Source organism: Drosophila virilis, chromosome X, assembly GCF_030788295.1.
Source record: "Drosophila virilis strain 15010-1051.87 chromosome X, Dvir_AGI_RSII-ME, whole genome shotgun sequence".
Classification (NCBI taxonomy): Eukaryota; Metazoa; Arthropoda; class Insecta; order Diptera; family Drosophilidae; genus Drosophila; species Drosophila virilis.
Window position 1 is genome coordinate 14,313,961 of NC_091543.1, and position 20,751 is coordinate 14,334,711.

A 20,751-nucleotide genomic window follows, 5' to 3' on the forward strand; every position below is an offset into this window, starting at 1 on the left:
TGCACTCTTAAAGCTTTCGACTGCATGCGCTTGCAGCTTTAAAGCATGCACAGATCCAACAACAGCCTCTAAAAGCCTAAAAGCGTGCCATAAAAAAACGTTGCCTAAAAGCTTGAGCATAGCTTTTGCATTATCGCAACGAGCTTTCAATTAAAGCTTGAAGAGCAAGAGAACAATATCAAGCTAAAGAGTGGGCCTCAAAATGGACTCTTCAATTGACAACTCTCTTCTACAAATATAGGAACGAACACAGATCTTGCCCTTTCAAAGGGTATTATAATTTTGTCATGGACTATGTAACGCATGGAAATTAGTGAATTAAGAATTCCCAATTTGTGTCTAGCATTATCTCAGGGCATTGCCTCCGTTCGACTTGATGCCAATTGTCGAAAAGTTTTGAATGCGTTGTCTTCGCATCTGCATTTGAGTTCTTTGCCGACATAATTTGCGCGGTCAGTTCGGCTGGAAAGAGCCACCCACGATCCACGAGTGGAATCTTATGCGATATCGGGCAGACAATCTGAGACAGCACAACAATTTTCCCAATGCTGTAAACAAGCTGTCAAATCAACAAAATGGTCCGAGGGGGGGTGGAGCGGAAAACTAAAACGAAAATGCGGCTGCAAATAAAAGAAAAACAACAAGAAAATCGACAAATGCGGCTGCAGGCACATGGACACGAGTTTGGGGAGCTGCACATGGGCTGCGGGGTTGTGGGGATTAAGGGGGGGGGGAGGAGGGGAGGGTTAGGAGGGGTATTTGCAGCGCATTATAGAACATGACATGGACACGCGTTTTGATGGGCAAAGATGTCGCGACTTAATATCGCCAGCCAGATACAGATACAGTCGCAGATAAAGATACAATTTCAGTCGTAGATACAGATACAATTAGAGTCGAAAACTTTGTACTTACGCGCAAATATGGCTCAAGCATTAATTAGTTTAAATGCACAACTCACCTGCAAAAGAAAAGAAGGCAAAAGAAATGACATTAATTCAATTTGTTGCATTGCAATTTGTGCTTAAACAACAACAACAACAACAACAATAACAATAACATTAAGCTTGAGAGGGAGGGGAAAATAATTAAAAACTTTACGGCAACATTTTGAGAATTGTTTTGAGGCTCCCAAAGGCCATTGACGGGATCAAGAAATTGGCATTCTAAGGGCCGGACACCTACCCTCCCTTGAGGCTGATGTTGCTTAAAAAAATATATTTTTACGATGAAGCCCCGTAAAGAAAAACAACAAAGCGCTCGAGGCGGGGTATTGTTCCTAGGTAGCTGGCTTGGAAGGGGAAGGTGGAGGGGGGGGGGGGTCGACTCGGACAGCACAGGACAACTGTAGCCTGTAATTAAATAATGCCCATGCCTACTTCCGGCCAACAGCCGCAGCAGCAGCAGCAGCAGCAGCAGCAAAAAGATACAAAAGTATCTTAACGGCATGCGGCGCCATTCGAAGTTGAAGTAGCAACAAATATATATATATATATATATACGTATGTGCGGCAATAGCACGCGAGCTGAGGGAGGGAAGCTGTTTGCTGTCTGGACAGCGCGAAAATAAAAAAAAAAAAACGAGGAGGCAACTAGAGCGGAGGCAGCGGGACGCAGCGGGAGCAGCGGCAGGGCAACACACGCCAAACTATTGCTCCCCTAGGATAAATTAATAAATTTTCAAGCGAAAGTTGCCACAGGCGAGCGGGAGGGTCGGAGAGAGAAAGAGAGAGTGAGAGGGGGTTGGGGCCGTGTGTGGAGGAGACGGCCAGAATGGAGTCAACAAATAAACAAATAATCGTGGCTAACAGCGCAAAAAAGGAAGGAAAATTAGAAAAAAAAAAGAAAAGAATAATAAAAGAAAAGTACCGACTAGTATATACCCTGGAACCCATCAGCTGCAGCACTCGCTCCTCAACAAGACTCGAACTCGCAACCAACCGAAGTGTCCTCTACCCAAACGAAATACTAACAAATTATTCCCAATGAAAAAAAAAAAAAAAAACAAAAAGAATTACCCATTTTCAATAAAAAAAAAAGCATATTACATACTTAACATTTCCAAGGCGTACAAAATAAGTGCATAAATCGGCATACCCTGCGCTAGATTCTATCTAAAGCCAAACGAATTAAACTTATGCTGAATGCCTGGCGATCATAATGACACAAATGTGATAATGACGATGATGGTCATGATGATGACAACGGAGTCTATGCCCGGTCATATGCGACATTGTATGTTTGCACACACACACACACACACACACACACACAGAGATACATGGATGTGTGCTTGTCGACATGTATGTGTATTTATGGTTGGCTTGCTGCGAGCGTCTCGCGAATGCATTGCAAGCAACTCAGAAATTATCAAATATGGCAAATGGCAATTACAATTTGGACTTTCTCCAATCAAATGCGCGCACATGGACAACGATATGCGACAGGCACATTAAACCAGGAATGCACCAGGGATTGTGGACAATAAAAATCATCACCATCAATCTGTTTGAGTTTAAAGAGATATTAACGCTAGCAATCGCTTGCTCTGTAAAATTAAATACAGAAAAAAAATCCATTATTGCTTTGCCCACGAATTAATTGCCATCCATTAGTAGAAGGGACTCACAAAAATGCTTTACGTGCTTACGAAATTAACTTTATTTTATTGCCATTACAAGCTGTTAATATTACAATTAAAGCATCAAACCTGTGGGCTTAGCTTGAATGCATGAGAATTGCATAGAAGGGCAATATTTAAACTAAGTTTGATTTAAGCAGAAAATACATGCATATGTAAACATGTGCACATATACACAGTTACATGCATGCATACATGCATAATTACATAAATTACATATACGCAAACATGCTAACATACAGGCACATATACATGCATATATACATGCATGCATACTTCATATATGTATACACATATGCATACAGGCACATATGCACACATACATGCATGTATACATATATATACAATAACAGGCACACATATGTGCACATATACATACATGCGCACATACATGCATATATACATACATGCATACATATATGGATACGCACATGTAAACATTTATACATGCATGCAAACACACATGCAAACATATATTGCCATAAATCCACAAAGGGATTTCGTTCGCCCCACCTTTTTGTTATTTGACAATTTGTTTAAAATAGCAACAATAACAATAATTAATTATTAAGATAAGTATAATAAAAGAGAAGGAATAAAATGTTGTCGAAGCAACTTTTAAAGAAACTTTTAATCAAAAGATTCGTTGAAGATTTCAACCCTGGCAGTTGCAATCCCATAAATGTCGCATGAGCATACATGTGTGTGTGTGTGTGTGTGTGTGTGTGTGTGTAGAAAGAGAGAGTGAGAGAGAGAGAGAGGGGAAGAGAGCAACTAAACACTTTCGCCTACCCAAATCAGCCAGAGTTGCCCCATTTCGAAAAGTGGAGACAATCCATAAAGAGTTTCGTGCCGCCGCCCTTTAACCCGCTCAGCAGCCAATGGACCTCTCCACACCCCGCTAATGGCAGTCTTTAGCCCCGCCCCGTCCACATCGCTGTACAAATGAAAGCAATAAAATTATGGGCAATGCCATTTTTGGTATTTTTCACACCGAGAAAGCGTCGGCGAGAAAAGTGGCTGGGAGAGAAAAATCGAGGAAAACGCGCGAATTTCGCCAAAGTTTTGTTTTGTTTTTCCTTTTGTTGGCTTTTTCATCTTTGCATCTTCGATGGGGCGACCTCAGTTGCCGCTGCCACCCCCCCCCCCCCCCCCCGCACACCAATCTCCATCCTCATGCGCCATTTAATCAAGAAAAACACTTTTTATTGTGCAAAATTATGACAATTGTTGTTATTGTTGCTGCTGGTTGTTAATGTCAAAAGTGTTATTGTTATGCAGACAATTATGGCAGGCGATAAAAATGCTTAGCAGCCAGTTGAGCAGAGGCGGGAGTCTGTGTGGGGGCGTGGGCTAAGGGTGCGGTTGGGGGGTTTCATAATGAGCCTGGCCAAATAAGAAATTATGTTTATTAGCCAAAAAGGATAACGACTTGTAGCAGCTGCAACCTTTTGGCCCTTTTCAGCTCTTGTACTTTTTTTTTTTTTTTTTTTGTATTCTTGATCTCATTTTCGCTGCGCCCCCACGCTGATCAAAGCCGAAGCCGATCGATGCGAAGTATTTATTTATTTTCGACCAGACTCTTCACGAGGCGCCAACAGCTGCGTGCAGCAACACGCCCCTGCCACAACAGCAAAATGATGATGAAGAAGAAGAAAAAACCAGCTGTTAACAGGCTGCGTGGAGCGTGCAGCTTGGATGGCTCGTCAACCGAAAGCACATTCCAATGGGGGCAACATTCGATTCAATTGCATACGACAAATGTCAATTGGCTGACAAGCTGCACCGCCCTGCACCACCCTGCACCACCCTGCACCACTCGATTAGAGAGAGAGGATCAACGATCGTGCGCAGTTTCAGGTCTGTTGCCATTCATATTTCTGTGCCCCTGTTAGGGGCATGCCATATGCTAGGCATATAACGCCTAGAAGAAGACATCTCTGAGCCCATAGACTATATATATGCCAGATCAGCATCAACAGTTCCTAGCGTAGTACAAGTTTCTGTTATCGATAACAGATAATCGATAACTTGCCCCGTTTCCAAGCAAACGTGAGGCTTTAGAAGCTAGTTTCAGCAAATTTGACATCTAGCTACTAGAATTGGATATAAAAGTCAAGTTTCTTTCATTTTAAAGTTTCCAAATATTATTGGCTTTACAATTTTAACTTTTCGAGACTTGCTATAAAATATGCTCGATCAAAACTCGATCAAGTCGCAAACGATATATTTACAAATCTTTATAAAAATTAATTCGACAAGTTTTTCACACGTTTCGTCAAATCCACACTCCTTGGTGAAAAATGTAAAAGTCAAATGTTCGTTCAATTGGCTTCAAATTCATTTTCAAGCTGGACAAAAGACGAAAGAATGTAAAAGCAAAGATCTGAGATACAAAAGCATGTACTCAAAGTTTTCTGACCAAACCGTCTGCGCCTTGGCGCTTAGGATTGTGGGGTTAGAGTTAAGTTTACCACGGATGGTAAATGGAGTCGGATATGCTTTCCCGGGCCAGTTACCTTTGCACAAATACAATTTGCGCTCTTTTACCCATTTCGAATGGACTCAGGGTGGACAAATGGGCCCGGCTAAAGCCGGGTAATCAGGAATTGCATGTGCATAGTTATGATGTTGCATGCATGCATGCGTGTGGAAACGGCGACTGAACGTGGACACATACTGGAGGCGCATCGGTTGATCGATCGTGCGCTCAATGAAAGCCCATGCATCTTAGTCTGCGCTGGGGGGAAAAAAAAGTGTCGCAGTTCCTGCTTGGGCTGCTGCTGTCGGGGATCGGCAGCAGCGATCGATCGTTGCCACAATGTGCGGCAAGTTGCAGTCAGTGACACAGCTTGACTTGACTTGCGCTACAAAAATAGCAAACAGGCACTTGACGCAAGTCGCCAGTGGCATGTGGCATGTGGCATGTTGCAAGTTGCACCAAGTTGCCTTTTTGCGCATCGCCTGACCCATATTTATTTTTGGCATTCGTATTTTGCATACTTTGAGTTAGTTTCTGCTTGCGCTTTCCCACTCACCGAAATGGAAAGAACTTTTCCAGAAAATGTCGTCCCAGGCTGCTCGTTGTCATCATGTGGGCGGGAGAGTCGGGGGGGGGGCGTTGGCGGGCGGGCGCCCAACAATATCACTTAACTGCACTTTTGCTTTCGGCCTTGTCTCTATACTAGTGTGTGTGTGCGTGTGTGTGTGTGTATCTGTGTGTGTGCGCGCCTCGCAGGAAATGCTTCGCTGTGAACTGCGCACAATGCAATTGAAAATACGCTTTAATTAAACTAATCAGACGTTATATATACACCATATAATATATGTATGTATATATACATCAAATACACAACAGACGCCCGCACACACACACACACACACACACACACACGCACACGCGCGCACACACAGCAGAGGAAAGCTCTGTTGTACATGAATTTTAATGGGCTTCTTTCAAGAAATTTTCATAAAATGCAAAATTTTCACCAACGAAAAAAAAAACAAAAAAAAAAAAAAACAATAAACAACAATAAATAACAACAAATAGTTGAGAAACGCGTTAGCCGACGACGCGTTTCGCTAGCGATTTGCACGTGTTTTTGCCCGCACGAAATTTCTGCCAATTGCCCGAAACCGAATTACATATATGCCATATATGTACGTACGTATAAACATATCGGGCTGCCAGAGTGACTAATCCGAAACAAAGATACGTTTAGCGTTACGAATCGACGGATTTATCTATGTCAAGTTTTAACTATTTCATATATGTATATACATATATGTATATATTGATGGGAACAATACAGATTGAGGCTTATGAGAGCTGAGTTCCAATAGAATTCCAAGTAGATAAGTTTGAGCGGGATAAGTTTACTTTAAAATAGGGGTTTTTTTTTTTCTTTGTCTTTTATTGCTTTTTTAAAAACACAACTTGTTTTATATGTTCTTATGATAATATATCAGGAAAGAACTGTCGGAAATTTGTATTATCTAGTATTTTTTAAGATGTTTTTTTTTATGATAATACTGCCAGAAGTCGGTATTATTTAGTATTTTTTGATGTTTTCATGATAATCTCAGCCAGAGATCGGTATTATATAGTCTATGTATATAGAAAGCGAGTTAATATTTTATGCAGATTCTTCTACTTCGCTGATGAGCCCGATTCTATGCAAACGGAACTTCATAAACTATTTTTAATCCTTTGCTCAACTACTCTAATTTTCGCGCGCGCTCTCGCTCTCTCTCTCCCGCTCTCCCGCTCTCAGCTGACTTGGGAAGAAGAATTCTACACTCGTGCCAACTTCCCCACAGATCTGAACTTTTGGTTTGAACTTTGCCGGCTCAAAATGTATGAAAAAGAAGTATAAAAACAAGCGGCAATAAAACAAACATTACATAAATTGCGAATTTCATTAACTGAGCTTCGTTTTTGTAGTTGTTGTTGTTGTTGTTGTTGTTATTTTTGCTGCTGCTTCTTCACTTTGTCGTGAATGAGAAAGAAATACAATCGGAAAAAAAAATCTCTGCTTTTTTTTTTTTGTTGTTATTTCTTAAGCTGTTTGCACAGTTGAGCGTTACCGTTAGGCTGCGGGTTACAGCACGAGAGCAAAAAAAAAAAAAAGAGACGAAGAAGAAGAAGACAACTGCAATGACAACAACAACAAGAGCTGAGACTGGCGAATTTCGCTTGATTTGAATGAATCACAAACGATCTGCGCGGGAGTCCGTTTGATGGCAGGGCTGGGCAGGGGTGCAGGCACACAAGCACATGCACACACACACACACACACACACACACACACACAGACTTCGTTTACGCGACGACTAAGAAAAGAGCCGCGCAGCAGCGCTTAACGACGACGACCGAAGACCGAAAAGAAGGCCGCGCGCGCGTTCACATTGAAAGTTTAGCAGTGACTGAAGGCGACGACGCAACATGGACGCCAAAGTGAGCCAATGGCGCACTCAACGCAGAGAGAGAGAAAGAGCGAGAGAGAGTAAGAGAGAGCAGCAGCGAGAGCAGAGCACACTGGAATGAGCGCAAGATGTGTGCGCAATGCGATTGCCGCATGCGTGCGAGCGAGCAGACGGAGGCTGCCGAAAGAATTGGAAAATGGAATATTTACGATTTTTGGCCAGAGCAGAAGGAAGCCATTTGCTGGCCGCCCAACCGACCGACCGCCCGCCCGCCCGCTGACTCATGCAACTGGTGGCAGGTTCAATCAACTGCAATTTAGCTGTGTGGCAATCAAATCGATAAGCGAAATGGCGGCAAGAGCGAAATGCAAATTAATTAGCCGCCGCATGTGCAGCACCAAATGGCAAAATGTAATGGCAATTTCGCAATGTTTAGTTGAATTAGTTCCAGTTAGCAGCCATGGAGCTGTGCTGCCAACACACCTGTCCAGCTTGACCGGCTTGGCAGCGATTTTCTCTTGACGCGCTTTTCACCAGGGGGCCGGTCTGGTTTTTCCGCGATTCGCATTGCCAATAGCGGTTACTGCAGCCGCATGCGGAAATGTGTGAAAGAGAAAGCGCATAATCCAATAAAAGCAAACCGAAGGCAGCAACAACACTGAAAGCAGCAGCCGTAAAGGTTTTCTTCTTCTTCTTATTGTTGTTGTTGTTGTTGCTTTTGCCTTGATAAAAAAGTTGACAACAAGTGCAGCAGCCCTGAGGCATGTGCATGTGGTAAGGTGAAACCCGTTGCGGTCTCGCAAGGAAATAACAGCTAGGCGAGAGCGAGAGAGCGAGAGAGAGAGAGCGAGAGCGAGACATTGATCGAGAGGGTTTAACTAAGCGCTGAAGCGTAACTGGAACTGGCGACTGCAACCAAATCCAAATGCATATGCAAATCCCCAGTGCCAAGTGTTGAATGCAACAAGAACTAGACGGCAACTGCATCATTTGCCACCGTTATGAAAGCTCTTGACAAAAAACTGTTAAGGCTGTAAAAATATGGCAAATAGAGCGGAATTTGTAGGCCAAACGGATTCATTGTTAAGATATAACCATGGTTAAGATAAGGCTTAGGCAATCTTATAGTCCGAGAGTCTATGAAATATATCTATAGAAAAAAGCTTCATAATGTAAGCCATGCCGAAAAAGCTAGAACTGGTTGCGAATTGTAAACGAATTTCTTTAAAAAATAGTTTGAGAATGTGATTTTTAAATTTAACTAAATAAAACTCAAAATTAGAAAATGCAACTAAAAAAAAAAAATTGAAAGCCATGCCGAAAAAGCTAGAACTGGTTGCGAATTGTAAACAAATTTGTGTGTACAACAAAACAATTGAACCGTAAATGATTCAATTCATAAGCACACATTCAGTTTTGTAGATTGCGCAATTGACACGCCCATCGATTAAGGAGCAACAAAACAAATGAAGTAAAATATGTATACATAAATAAATGCGAAAGTTGCAACAATAATTAGCAAGTTGGCAACGGCAATAACAACAATAATAACTCTCAAAATTAATATGTGCTTAGCAGAGCTAACTAGCCATAAAAGTGATAGACATATTAACCCAGTACTCCACATTTCTCTAGCTCAACGGGCACGACCACGACGAGGTAGCGGGTGATAGTGGGAGAGTGGAGGGGTAGAGGGGGGCGCGGGGAGGTGGAGACTAGTGCTTGACGGCGACGACGAACAAAGTAGCAATTTTCAGCTTTGTTGCGTGTGGGAGACGCTTTGTGGCAGGGGCAGGATTGTCGGGGGGTGGGTGGCTGCGACGTTTGAATGGTAGGGGGGATGGGGGGAGTGGGAGGCTGGTTAAGACTCTGGGCATTGGCACAAGTGAAGCATGCATGCCAGACACGCGAATGCGATAAAAACTGTTGCCGACTGTGACGTCGATGGCGGCAGCGTGGAAAATTTAGTGGCAGCCATTGCATTCAACGAGCCAAAAGAAGGAAACAAGCGCATATGTAACTCTGTCTGTCTGTTGTTGTTGTTGTTGTTGTTGTTGCTGTTGCTTATTTACGACACGGCTCGATCCCTAAGCCGCTCGCAGCCCCCACCACACACATTTTCCAATACACTTTGTAGCAGGCGAAAACCTTTTCTTTAACTTTTCGCCCTTTTTTTTTTAGGGCCGTTTGCATTAGAAATTGAAAAACTGGTTTATGACTTGGCTAACTTTGGCTACGTGCACTGAAAATCCAAATGCGCAAAAAAACTGTTGCATGCTTTTAGGCTGAAAATTATCAGCCTGCATAGTTTATTCGGCTTTGGTTGTGTGGGGTTAGTGTATTTGGGGTGCGGTGGTCACTTGGCCTGCGGCTAATGGCAAGCTGATCGCCTAAGCGGCTTAGCAACGTGTGGGCGGGGCGTGGCGCGGGCGGTGGGGCGGGGCAGCCTTGGCTTAATATTTGCCTCATGTCGTTAGTGTATTAACATAGTTTGGAGTACGATGACTATGCTGTTAAGCTTGTAACGCTTGGAGAAGTGAAAATTATATATGAACGTGGGTTAGAGGAACATCTGGAAGCTCTACATTCTTAATCAGATTTAAGGACAAATGATTTGATTTACCTAAGAGTGGGCCTTAATAGTTGGTATTTTTAATGTATTTTAAAGAAAACATCTATCCAGATAAAACTTTGATTGTGCCAAGTGTTGTTGCCTAAGCCTTCCACCTATTTTCCACTCACAGCAGTGGATTTATTAAAATCAGTGAAACACTTGTTAAGCCGTAATATTTGCATTGCTCCATTCAAATTAAATGTATTTATTCATTGATGAGAGAATAAACCAGTAAAAACTTTGATTTTGTTTTTTACATACGGTTTAAGCTTCCCACCTATTTTCCCTCGGTAGCAGTGGATTTATAATAATTAATGGCACACGTGTTATTTTTGAATGTTATCAAAACTCAATTTGAATAAGAGTGTATAAAGCTATAAAAACTTGGACTGTATCAAGTGCTTCTCTCTATGTTTTAATATTTCCACCTTTATTCCACTTATGTCAGCGGATTTATAATATTTAATGATTAATAATCAAATACATTTTCTAATAAAATCGAGAATATTTCAAAGCATTCTGGAGCCAAGGCAAATGCTCATTATATGTAAGCGGCATTTTTTATAGCATCCAGCTTTTATCAATCAAATTCTTATTAAAGAGCATTCAAGCGTCGTGATGCTGCATGTAATATAACAATTTATGTTTTTTTTCCTTCACTTTCGGCTGAGGATTACTCAGTTCAATGAAAATGTGCTGCGGCACGCGTGTCTGCCTGCAGGATTCCATATCCTGCGTCACCTGTCTAGGCATGGGTGTGAGCGTGTGTGTGTGTGAGTGTGTGTGTGTGTGTGAGTGTGTATACATGCATGATAAATGGCTTTTATCTTTTTAAAGCACTTCAGTGCACGGCTTTGAAAACTGTTCGCCTAGGAGTTGGAGGCTCATATAAGTTTGAAAACAAACAGCTAAAAGTGCCCTTGTCGGGAGTGCCCGACCTGAAAATACCCTAGGACCTTTTGCCATAAAAAACTACATACAGTAACACGCAGACCTTAAACTATCCCACATTATGCAGGGGAAATGCACTCTCGATTAACCTCGGTGCTTATAGTCCGATCTTTATGTTGCCAAAGCGCAAAGCCTTGCCCTTACAGCTAGGGTGAATGGACAAAGGGATTCAAGAAAGGATATATTCTTCGTTTGTGTATATATTTTGCAAGCAATTTAGCCTCTTAGCTCGTCGTTCTGATCAAGAATATATGTGTATATATACACTCGATGAGATCGAAGAAGCTTTCTTCTGCTTGCCACAGAAATCTTATAGCTTTTTCGGCTATTATCAATGGGTATACGAAAAATTGTTGATGCGTCTGTTGCCCAAAAAATGATTTCATGTAAGTGCCACGCCCACACCAGCGGCATGCAGCATGCGGCCTTTTTGCGTTGTTGTCTTTAGAATGTGGCAGCAGCCGGCAACGGGCGGCGTCTGCATGTGCCACAAGTGCAGCAGTTCCAACCGCCGATCGTCCTTGCCCTTGTCATAGTTTTCGTCCTTTGTTTGGGTCGACGCCGTTCCGAGCTAGTTAATTATGGCGTCTGATATTTTTCTTACACTTTTCGCATTTTGAATTTGAGTTTGGCTTTTCGCATTGACGCTGCATTCGGTTTGTTGGGGCATATTAGCTACGAACGTCAGGTTAAGCTGAGCGAGCTTCAAGGTGATTGTCTGTAGTTTCAAACTTATAAGAAAACAGGCGAACTTAAAGCTTACTAGGGTGGGCAATATTAAGGCTTTCCAGCTACTCCAATTGAGCTTAACCTCAGCTGATTTTCAGTTAGGATTTTCCTAACAGTGATCTCTTCTATTTCTCCTATGAAAACACAATTAAGAGCAAAAGTTCAAAAGATAAACTTTTTGTAAGTTCTTTGAATATTCTCAAGATTCTCAAGAGAGCTTTAAGATTAAACAGGGGGCAAGCTCGTTGACAGCCCTCGACTAGAAAGCTCTTTAAAAAGCTTGACAATTGTAGGTGATTGGGCTGGCAACCATGGCCGGTTCTCGGCATCATATTGGCCGCATGAGTCATCCGGGAAACTGGGCAAAACTTTTGATGCTGCTTATGAGGCTCCACTAAATGCGATTGGTGAAGGGGCATGGAGCTGGAGCAGGGTGCTGCCACCGTTTACTTCATTTTATCATTAATATTTAAGCGTCGGCGTCGATTCAATCGATTGATGTCGAGGACGAGGCGAACGGCATTAGTTCTGCAGAAGGGGGGGGGGGGGGAAGGAGAGGCGAGCAAGGACCAAAAGCAGCATAAAGTGCGCAAAAACTTGCAAACTGTGTGTGTGAGTGTGAGTGTGAGTGTGATTGTGTATTTTGTATCTGCTAAGTGCGCACTTGATGGACAAGACAAGGGCAAGGCAGGGTGTTGGGGCAGACAACATCAAGTTAAATTGAAGTTGAATTTCTTGCGTTGCGTTTAATGAGCGAAAAGTAATTACTTAATTAGTGACTCTCTCTTTCTCCATGTGTGTGCGTGTGTGTGTGTGTGTGTTGGTCTTATGTGCTGTTGTGGGCGCACCATTAAGGCAGCTTAGCATTGATGTCCAACTCGCATTTAAACTTGATTAGTTTTATGGTTCCCGCTGCCAGGGGCTGGCTTTTCGCTCGCAATTCCTAATCACTGTCCGCCGCGTGCGACGCCTGCCAAGCAAATCAAAATCCAATCAATGGACAGTTGGCATATTGATTGCCACGGCCTCCGTTCAATATGAACGCTGTGCGCCCTGGCCAAGCACGCGGCGGGCAAGGACCTTGTCGCGACAGCGGGCATGCATTAAACTTTATGTTGCCTGCTTTTGAGCGCGCGCCGTTTTATGGCCTAGCCGAGACAAGCACCCCCCCCCCTTAAACCAAGCAGCACTTTTTTTGACATAAACACCACAAAATGGAACGTCGCAACACCTGCGACGCCAATGCCAGCGTCAACAGCAAATCAAAAGCACCACTAAAAACTGGAAGGGTGTGTGTGTGTGTGTGTGTGTGTGTGTGTGTGTTGGCAGCTATGTCTAGTAAATAAATAAAAGCAATAAACAGACAACAGTCGGCGGTCGGCAGCAGGCGCCTTAAGTAGGTGAGCCACACACCCACACACACACACACACACACACACACACACACACACACACACACACACACACACACACACACACACACATACATATACATATTTGTCATCTACATCATTTGCGCTGCAAAATTAGCTTTTTCCTTTAAAATTCGACGCGATGTGCCCTTGAAAGTTAGTCAAACCAATTTTGCCATATGATATAATGCCTGTCTTGTGATATACATACATATATATATGTATATATATGTATATTTATATACTGTGCATATGTGTAGGTGAGCAAACATTCAGTTATGCCATACACTCGTCTAGGATTTCTAATGAACGCTCTGAATGCCTGACTGAACACAAGTGGCATATATAATGTGATCCAATTCAGTTGTGTATGCCATTTAAGTCATATATGATTTTTGTATTATGACACAGATTGCTTATAGATAAAACTGGGATCAGTTTACCAAGCGTTTAATGATATGGCAAAGCATATGGCGTGCATATAATTTGAAATGTCAGCTGTGCAATGACAACTCCAAAGATGCCAGCGACACGAATCATTTGGGCAAATGCACAATCTAATTTAAGCTACGATTTCCGGCACAATTTATGAGTGCTTCAATTTATTTCAGAGTTGACAAGAACTATTTCGAAATATCAATTGTCAAATAGTTTAATTTCGGAAAACTCGTCGGACATTTTGCTAGATTTAATGTTCCTAACTATTTGGTTCTTACATGAATTATTTAAATTTCTGTATAATTTCAACATTCATATACATTAAAAATGTTCTATCATTAAGGATACGAATATTTTGGTAGATCTAACCAAGGTTGCAAGCTAACAATTCTTGACGGTTCCGGTTCCGGTTCCGGTTCACGGTGCGAACTCGCAACTCACAGCCTCGAAGTTCGGTTCCTGAACCACGTTTCATTTGTTCGTTTTTTTTGGACAGTTGCTTAGGCTTACGATTCGGTTCACAGTTAAGAACTAAGCTGGGATTTCGGGCTCGTACCGATTCGCTTCGGCTATATAGTCTATATAGGACATTTGAGGGTTCCATTTTTACATGAATTTCGACAGAAAACCAAAGTATATGAAAAACACTTGAGTTTTGATCGAGTTATGGCAGTGAGAAATTTCAATCTATGTCTATATAGGATATTTTGGGGAATATATATTTTGAATAAATGTTGACCAGATTACGATGCCAAATTGATCTGAAGGCCAAACCATGAACAAAGAGAGAATATCGGTTGAGTTTTAAACGAGTTATATGAGTGGGAAATTTCGAACTATTACCAAGTATATAGGATATTTGAGAGTACCGTTAATGTACATATACTAATATATATCTATTTATATATATATATATAAAAAAGGGAACGAAGCAAGAGAGAGAGAGGTATATACAAATGTGTAAAGTGTATTGCAAACACTTTTCATATCGTTCGCAACGCTCTCAACTGAAGGCAATAAACATCTTTTTGCCAGCTTAAGACCACGAATTCGAGCAAAATGGCGGCCAACAGTCATATGTACGCACAGCTCAATGCGAGGGGCGGAGGGGAGGGTTTGGAGCCTGTTTGGAGCTGGGGGATTGGTGACTGGGCGGAGGGGGGGTGCCTTGAGTGGATTACACGCACAGAACAAGCTAAAGATGTCGCGAGTGAGATCTATGTGCTTTTTATGTTGTCGTCCTTGGGAACCTGGGCACGAGTTGGCCTTTCCCAGGCGGCGCTAGGAAAGGGCGGGGCGGTCAGGTGGTTTAGCAACGAGCAACGTTTGAAAAACAACAGTTGAAATTCCCATGGCGGAAAACTTTATTCTATTACGACTTGCGAACAACACAAACAGGGCGCAATTGAAAGTTGCGTCTTGGCCAAGTTGGCAACTGCGGTTTGGCATTGTCTGTTGCCAGCTTTGCCCCAACGGACCGGGAAGTTGGGCTTACGGCACACGGCGCTACATTTATGGCATTCGGGATTTGCATGGAGCTTAAGAGTTGCGCGGGAATTAGTTAAGTTCGCATAGGTTGGGTGACGTTGCCATTAAAATGATTTAAATTAGTTAAGCGTTCAGTTCTCTGCATGTGTGTCTGTGTGTGTGTGTGTGTGTACGTGTTTGCATGTGTGCACCCTGGCGTATTGGCAATGTGGCAGCTGCGGCATTCGCTCGAGCATGCCGCCATCTAAATCAGCTAAGCCAATTAACTAGCCAAGCAGCTTAGCGCGAGGCAGCCAATAAAGCATAGTTAATGCCGATTTAAATTCATAATCATAAGCGGCTAAGTTGAGGACCCTTTGAATGCTCTGCAGGCGGACACAACAACGTTCACTTTATGCACAAAAAGTACGCATTTATAGCATATAAATACCGGATCAACTGTCTCTATAGAGGCAAGAAGTTAAGCATATATGCAGCACGCCGAAAATCTAATAGCCTTGCTGACATTTGCCTTAAGATGTCTCCTTTTATGCGTTACTCGTTTCATGACAAAAATATGGATACCCATGGAAGGTAAGAGGCACCCGGAACCCAAGCTGCCAATCGAACTGCCATGCAGTACATGGAAAATGCATTCGTGATCTAGTTCGGTGCCTAAAGTCCGATCTTTATAGCATTTGTGGGGTGTAAGGCGCACGGCTCTACCTTGAAATAGTTCCAGAAAGTGTAATACAAGAACCTGGGCATGATATAAATATATTCAATTTCAACACTCTGGCTTACAATTTTGCATTCCGACAGATGAACATGGCTAGAACGATTCAGTTCGTGCTACTGATCAAGAATACATATAGCTTAGATGGGATACCTTTATACCTTTATGCAGGGTATAAAAAAGAAGCGTGCACTTAATATGGCTTGAGTGTATTTGAGGTTCTGTCAGTTGAGCTGAAAGTGGCTACTTGACCAACTTGGCTAGTTGCTAAACGAGCTGTTCGCCCACCTGTCCGAATGAGAACGGTTAATTTCAGGTGTTTATGCCAGTGGCTAACCCTTAAGCACACGGCAAATAGCCCATTCAAGAATGCTTGGATAGCCACAACCCTTGGAAAAGCTGACAGGGCGCACTTCAACGGCACACTTCAGTCAATTAGCAAAATGAGGAGCTGCAGGTGAAGGGGAAGGTGAAGATGGAGGCGAAGGTGGAGCAGGGACGGATGAAGCAATAATTGTTGAAACAATGCGAAACGGAAAGATGCTAATAGAAAATGCAAACAACATATTAAACAATTAAACGGAAATTAACACAAAATATATATACATATATATATATATTCACACATTTGGCTAATTGCAAAGGAGAGAGAGGGAGAGGGCGAGGGCGAGGGCGAGAGATAGTAGCTGTGGCCACTTCATTAATAAAGGAGTCGAGTTCATAAAACAGGAAAAGCGAAACGGAAATGAGTGCTGCAGCCAAATGAATGCATGAAAATATGGGTTTAGATAACGCCAAGCAGCCAACAAGGAGCTGAGCATCTAATGAACCACCAGCAGCAGCAGCAGGTGGAGCCAACAAGAGAAACGGAAATGTGTAGCTACAACGGGCCAGCAGCAGTTCCAAGTGGCAGTGGCAGGAGGCAACTTAAATATGCAAGACAGCGCGCGGCTGGGCGCCAAATGTGCCACTCCTGGGCATGCCAAGTTAGCTACCAGCTCCCAGCTACCAGCTCCCAGCTCCCAGTCGCCAGCTGTGGCAGGCATCGACTGCGTGTCGTCTCGAGCTTTTGGCGAAAAACATAAACTTGCAACACTTTTAACTCGGCATCAACGTGCGGAACGAACGCCCGAAAGCGGGCGAAAACAAAAGCCATGGAAATTGATTTTATGCAACGGGCAAAAGCTGGCCCTGTAAGGATCTGCCGGACGAGAGACACACAGACAGACAGAGAGACAGACGGATAGACAGTATGCTAAAACCACAAGAAAAATGGTGTCTCTGCTGTAGAACAACGGCAAAAGTGACATAAATAAAAGCCGTGACTATAAATCTAGCCCATAAGCAGTTAAAGAGTCAGCCCCAAGATGCGGCACGTAGAAGAAAAGTCTCAGCCCCAACCCTTAGACGGCAACGAATGCCGCAAAATGCAGATAAATATGTAAATAGATACAACTTGGATTATGTTTCGACAACAAAAGTGAAAAGTATTTTACACTTGATGTACAAAAGAAAAGAAAATCAAATACAATAAGAACGAGAAAGTATGAATCCGAACATTTAATACCCTTGCAGACATTTGCCTTGCATTTTTGCAGTTATATGAGAAGAGAAAAGAGAAATTTTATCATGATATGGTGTTTCGATGTTGACATGATTTTGTATATATATATATACATATATATATCAGGAGCATTGTGAAAGACAGCTCGTTCCATGCGTCACATATTTCATGACAAAATTAGAATATCCTCTGCAAAAGTATAAGAAAAAGGGCGCCACAGGCTGAGGCAATGATATGTGTAAGTATTCACATAAAGTATGAATGGGAAACAAAGTATTCGAGGCTCAGACTGAGTAGCTAGCTTGTGGGAGGGGCAGGCAGGTCTTCCGTTTAGAAGGACCCAAACGGAGTGTGAAATAAAGACGGGATGAAATATTTCTGGAACACAAAAAGAAGCAATCACCTAAAAAGCTGGGCGAAAAAAAGGTTTAAATCAAGTTTTAAGTCAAATTTTGCTTTGAGTTTGGTTCACAACACGAACCAGTATTACGACCTGTGGTTCACTTCGTGAACCAGTTTCGGTTCATGAACCAGCTTCATGAGCACATGCTTCTATTTCAATTTTTTCGCTTTGTATTTGATTTTAAACAAGTATATATTACCCGGCATTGCACGATCAAACTGATTTAAACACAAGAGCAAATTGAAAACTGTAAGTACAGTGAAAACTCTGTGAGCGGACACTTCACTTAGGCGAACAGACCTTCTGAGCGGACACTTGCTCTCAATCAGGGGCTTGAACTTTGCATAAAATGTTTAGCTTGCTGCGGGGTTTGAACTGCCGTCTTTGCGTTTATTGGTTCGACGCTCGGAAAGCGAAGTCACAGGCCTAGATCAGTCTCTCAGTTTCTCGCCCGACTTCAGATTGGATTTATAAAGCGTTGACAGCTTAAAGTTGCCTTTGACTTGTCTGAGCTGACATTGTCAGGCTGTTGTTTAACCCGATGCCGCAAAATTCCCTGCCATTTACCCCTTTTGGTCCTGCTACGTGGTCGCAGGTTGTCACGCTCTACTTGGCCACAATCCGGCGCCGAGTCATTGTCAGTTCGAAGCTGAGCCCAGACACATTGTAAACAGCGTCAACATCGACAGTCTATTAAAATGCCAGTCGAGGCATTGCGTAGCAAGCCGTGCGACCTTATCACAGAGAAATGCGCCAATTCTCGCAACCTGTGCGAAAAAAAAACCAAACCCCAATCCATCCTGGCAAAATGTTTCCTAGCCAAACGCTTGCTTCAATGTATTTCTACTTTCTTTTTTCTTGTTTTTATTTTCTGTTTGTTTGTTGTTGCCGATGTTTTCAGTTGTTGTTGCCTTAACATGCGTTTTAATGTGACCCTTGCGGGCTCATAAAATTTCAACGTTTCTTTGATGGCTTTACCCATCGTCCACCTTTCCCCGGCTACCATTTTCCCTTTTTTTTTTCGGTTGCTTTCTTTTTTTTTTGTTGTTTTTGTGTAAGCTTCGATTGATTTTGATACGGCAAATGAACAACAAATAACATGGAGCATGAGATTGGTGGTAGATTTGGATGCGAACAGGAAAGGGCGGTTGGGTTGATTCATAAAATGCGGCTGGGCTACAGGTAGTTGTTGGCCTTGGCATGGGCCCTATTGCAGCATTGGAATGTTGGATTTTGAGCTTAGACTGAAATTGGTCGCACCCAATGCCTTTACTATTAGCAATTAGCATGGTTAAGAATAAACTTATCGAAGGAGTCTTACAGGGCTTTGGCCTGAGGCTAGAAATATGCAATTCCACTACGACAACAGTTAAGCCCAGGAACTAGTTACTATTCCCATCGCAAAGGACTTAGATAGCAGCCCGTATGTGTAGCTAGGGGTCGCGACAATATATTGCCTCTCAGTTGTTTAGCCTGTAAGAGACACCTGAGTTTTAAGCTTTCAATAGCACAGAAATCAAGTCCTTTTACACGATTGGATGGATGTCTAGTGCGGATATTAAAAGGCTCGATTTGTTCAACATTAACAGTAAACTTGACTAAACGTTTTCCTTAATTTTCTGAGCTCTTGAAAATTTCACATTTATAGCAAAGAAACAAGAAATAAAGTTTGCTATGTTTTACCATGAACTTTAACATGAACTGTAACTATAAAAACAAGAAAGAACTGCTAATTGCAACTGAGAAGACGATTTTGTGGATACCCTGTAAGGAGTCAACAATTAGCTTTGGTGATTTGAACTACCGCTCTCTCTTATGGATCAACTCGCGACTTATCATAAATAAAATTTCTGCTTGCAATCCAATTCGACTTAAGAACGTTTTGCAGCCTTGATAAGCGCTACGAAACTGATAGCAAAATATATCAGTCTGAATGTGTGAAGTTGAGATATTTAAATATATCTGGATAAGACATTTAGCTTGAACTATACTAATTACACATAAGCACTTGTCTCTAATATTGCCCTATCGCTACTTTATTCCTTCATTTACTTCAACCCAATTTAGTTTTGCAGGGTATAACAAAAACGGAAATTCCACTTGCTTTGGGGTTAACCCCAGGTTGGTCTATAGTCTGATCAAAAACAAACAAAAAATAAAAAACTACAGCTCCTAAACGAGTACGCTGTGCGTAAAGAGCAAAAGGAATGCGCTTTAATGTGCCAGCATTGTGGTCGAAAAGGGGTTACCGCAAAGCCTCACGACAGACTACCCAAAAGAAATCCCCAACCAAATCCACGCAAAAATTTATCAGATAACGAATGCTGAATGCGCTTACAAAATAATTTCTGAGTTCAGCTATTAAAGGTTAATTCAACAATACAACAGAAAAAGATACAAATCTGGCCAGGATTTACATCAGTCGCAGCCAACTTAGTGCTGCAATTTGAAGTGTTAGTGCTGCCAGATCGCTTAGATCGCATAGTCTGGCAATATTTGTATATTCTTAGCTGATATAGCCATCTGTCCGTCTGTCTCTTTCTATGGGAACTTGCCTCGCAGGCTTAAGGCTATGGTATTGAAGCTTGGCATATGTCCGTCTTTCTGGCGTCGGATCGAACCACTATACCACATACCTCTCATAGGATCGACATGTCAACGAGAAGGTTCTTCTAAAGAAAACTTTTTGTGTATCAAAATATATATGAGCCAAATCTTATCAAGATCACAATACTATATTATAAAGCACTAATACGACGAGACGCATGATATTTTCATAGTATGCAGTGCGATAGGAAGGGTATGCAAACCACTATCAAAGGCGGGTGCGAAAATAAAAAAGGGTACCGGCAAAGAGTCACGTGAACCAA

At 42.3% G+C, this 20,751-nt stretch overlaps 1 protein-coding gene across 3 annotated transcripts in view; it reads right to left on the reverse strand.

Moving 5' to 3' along the window:
• Nucleotides 1–20,751, reverse strand: part of spri (Src homology 2 domain-containing protein sprint) — a 115,361-nt gene that overhangs the window by 63,831 nt on the left and 30,779 nt on the right. Inside the window, exon 1 of one of the 3 annotated variants that reach the window (XM_070211389.1) lies at nucleotides 5,680–5,873. The exons of the other annotated variants lie outside the window; for them this stretch is intronic. Within the exon in view, the coding sequence (XP_070067490.1) occupies nucleotides 5,680–5,735 (56 nt within the window). The 5' untranslated portion in view covers nucleotides 5,736–5,873. Of the gene's footprint in view, nucleotides 1–5,679; nucleotides 5,874–20,751 lie in introns of those variants that run through there. 3 annotated transcript variants of the gene reach the window in all.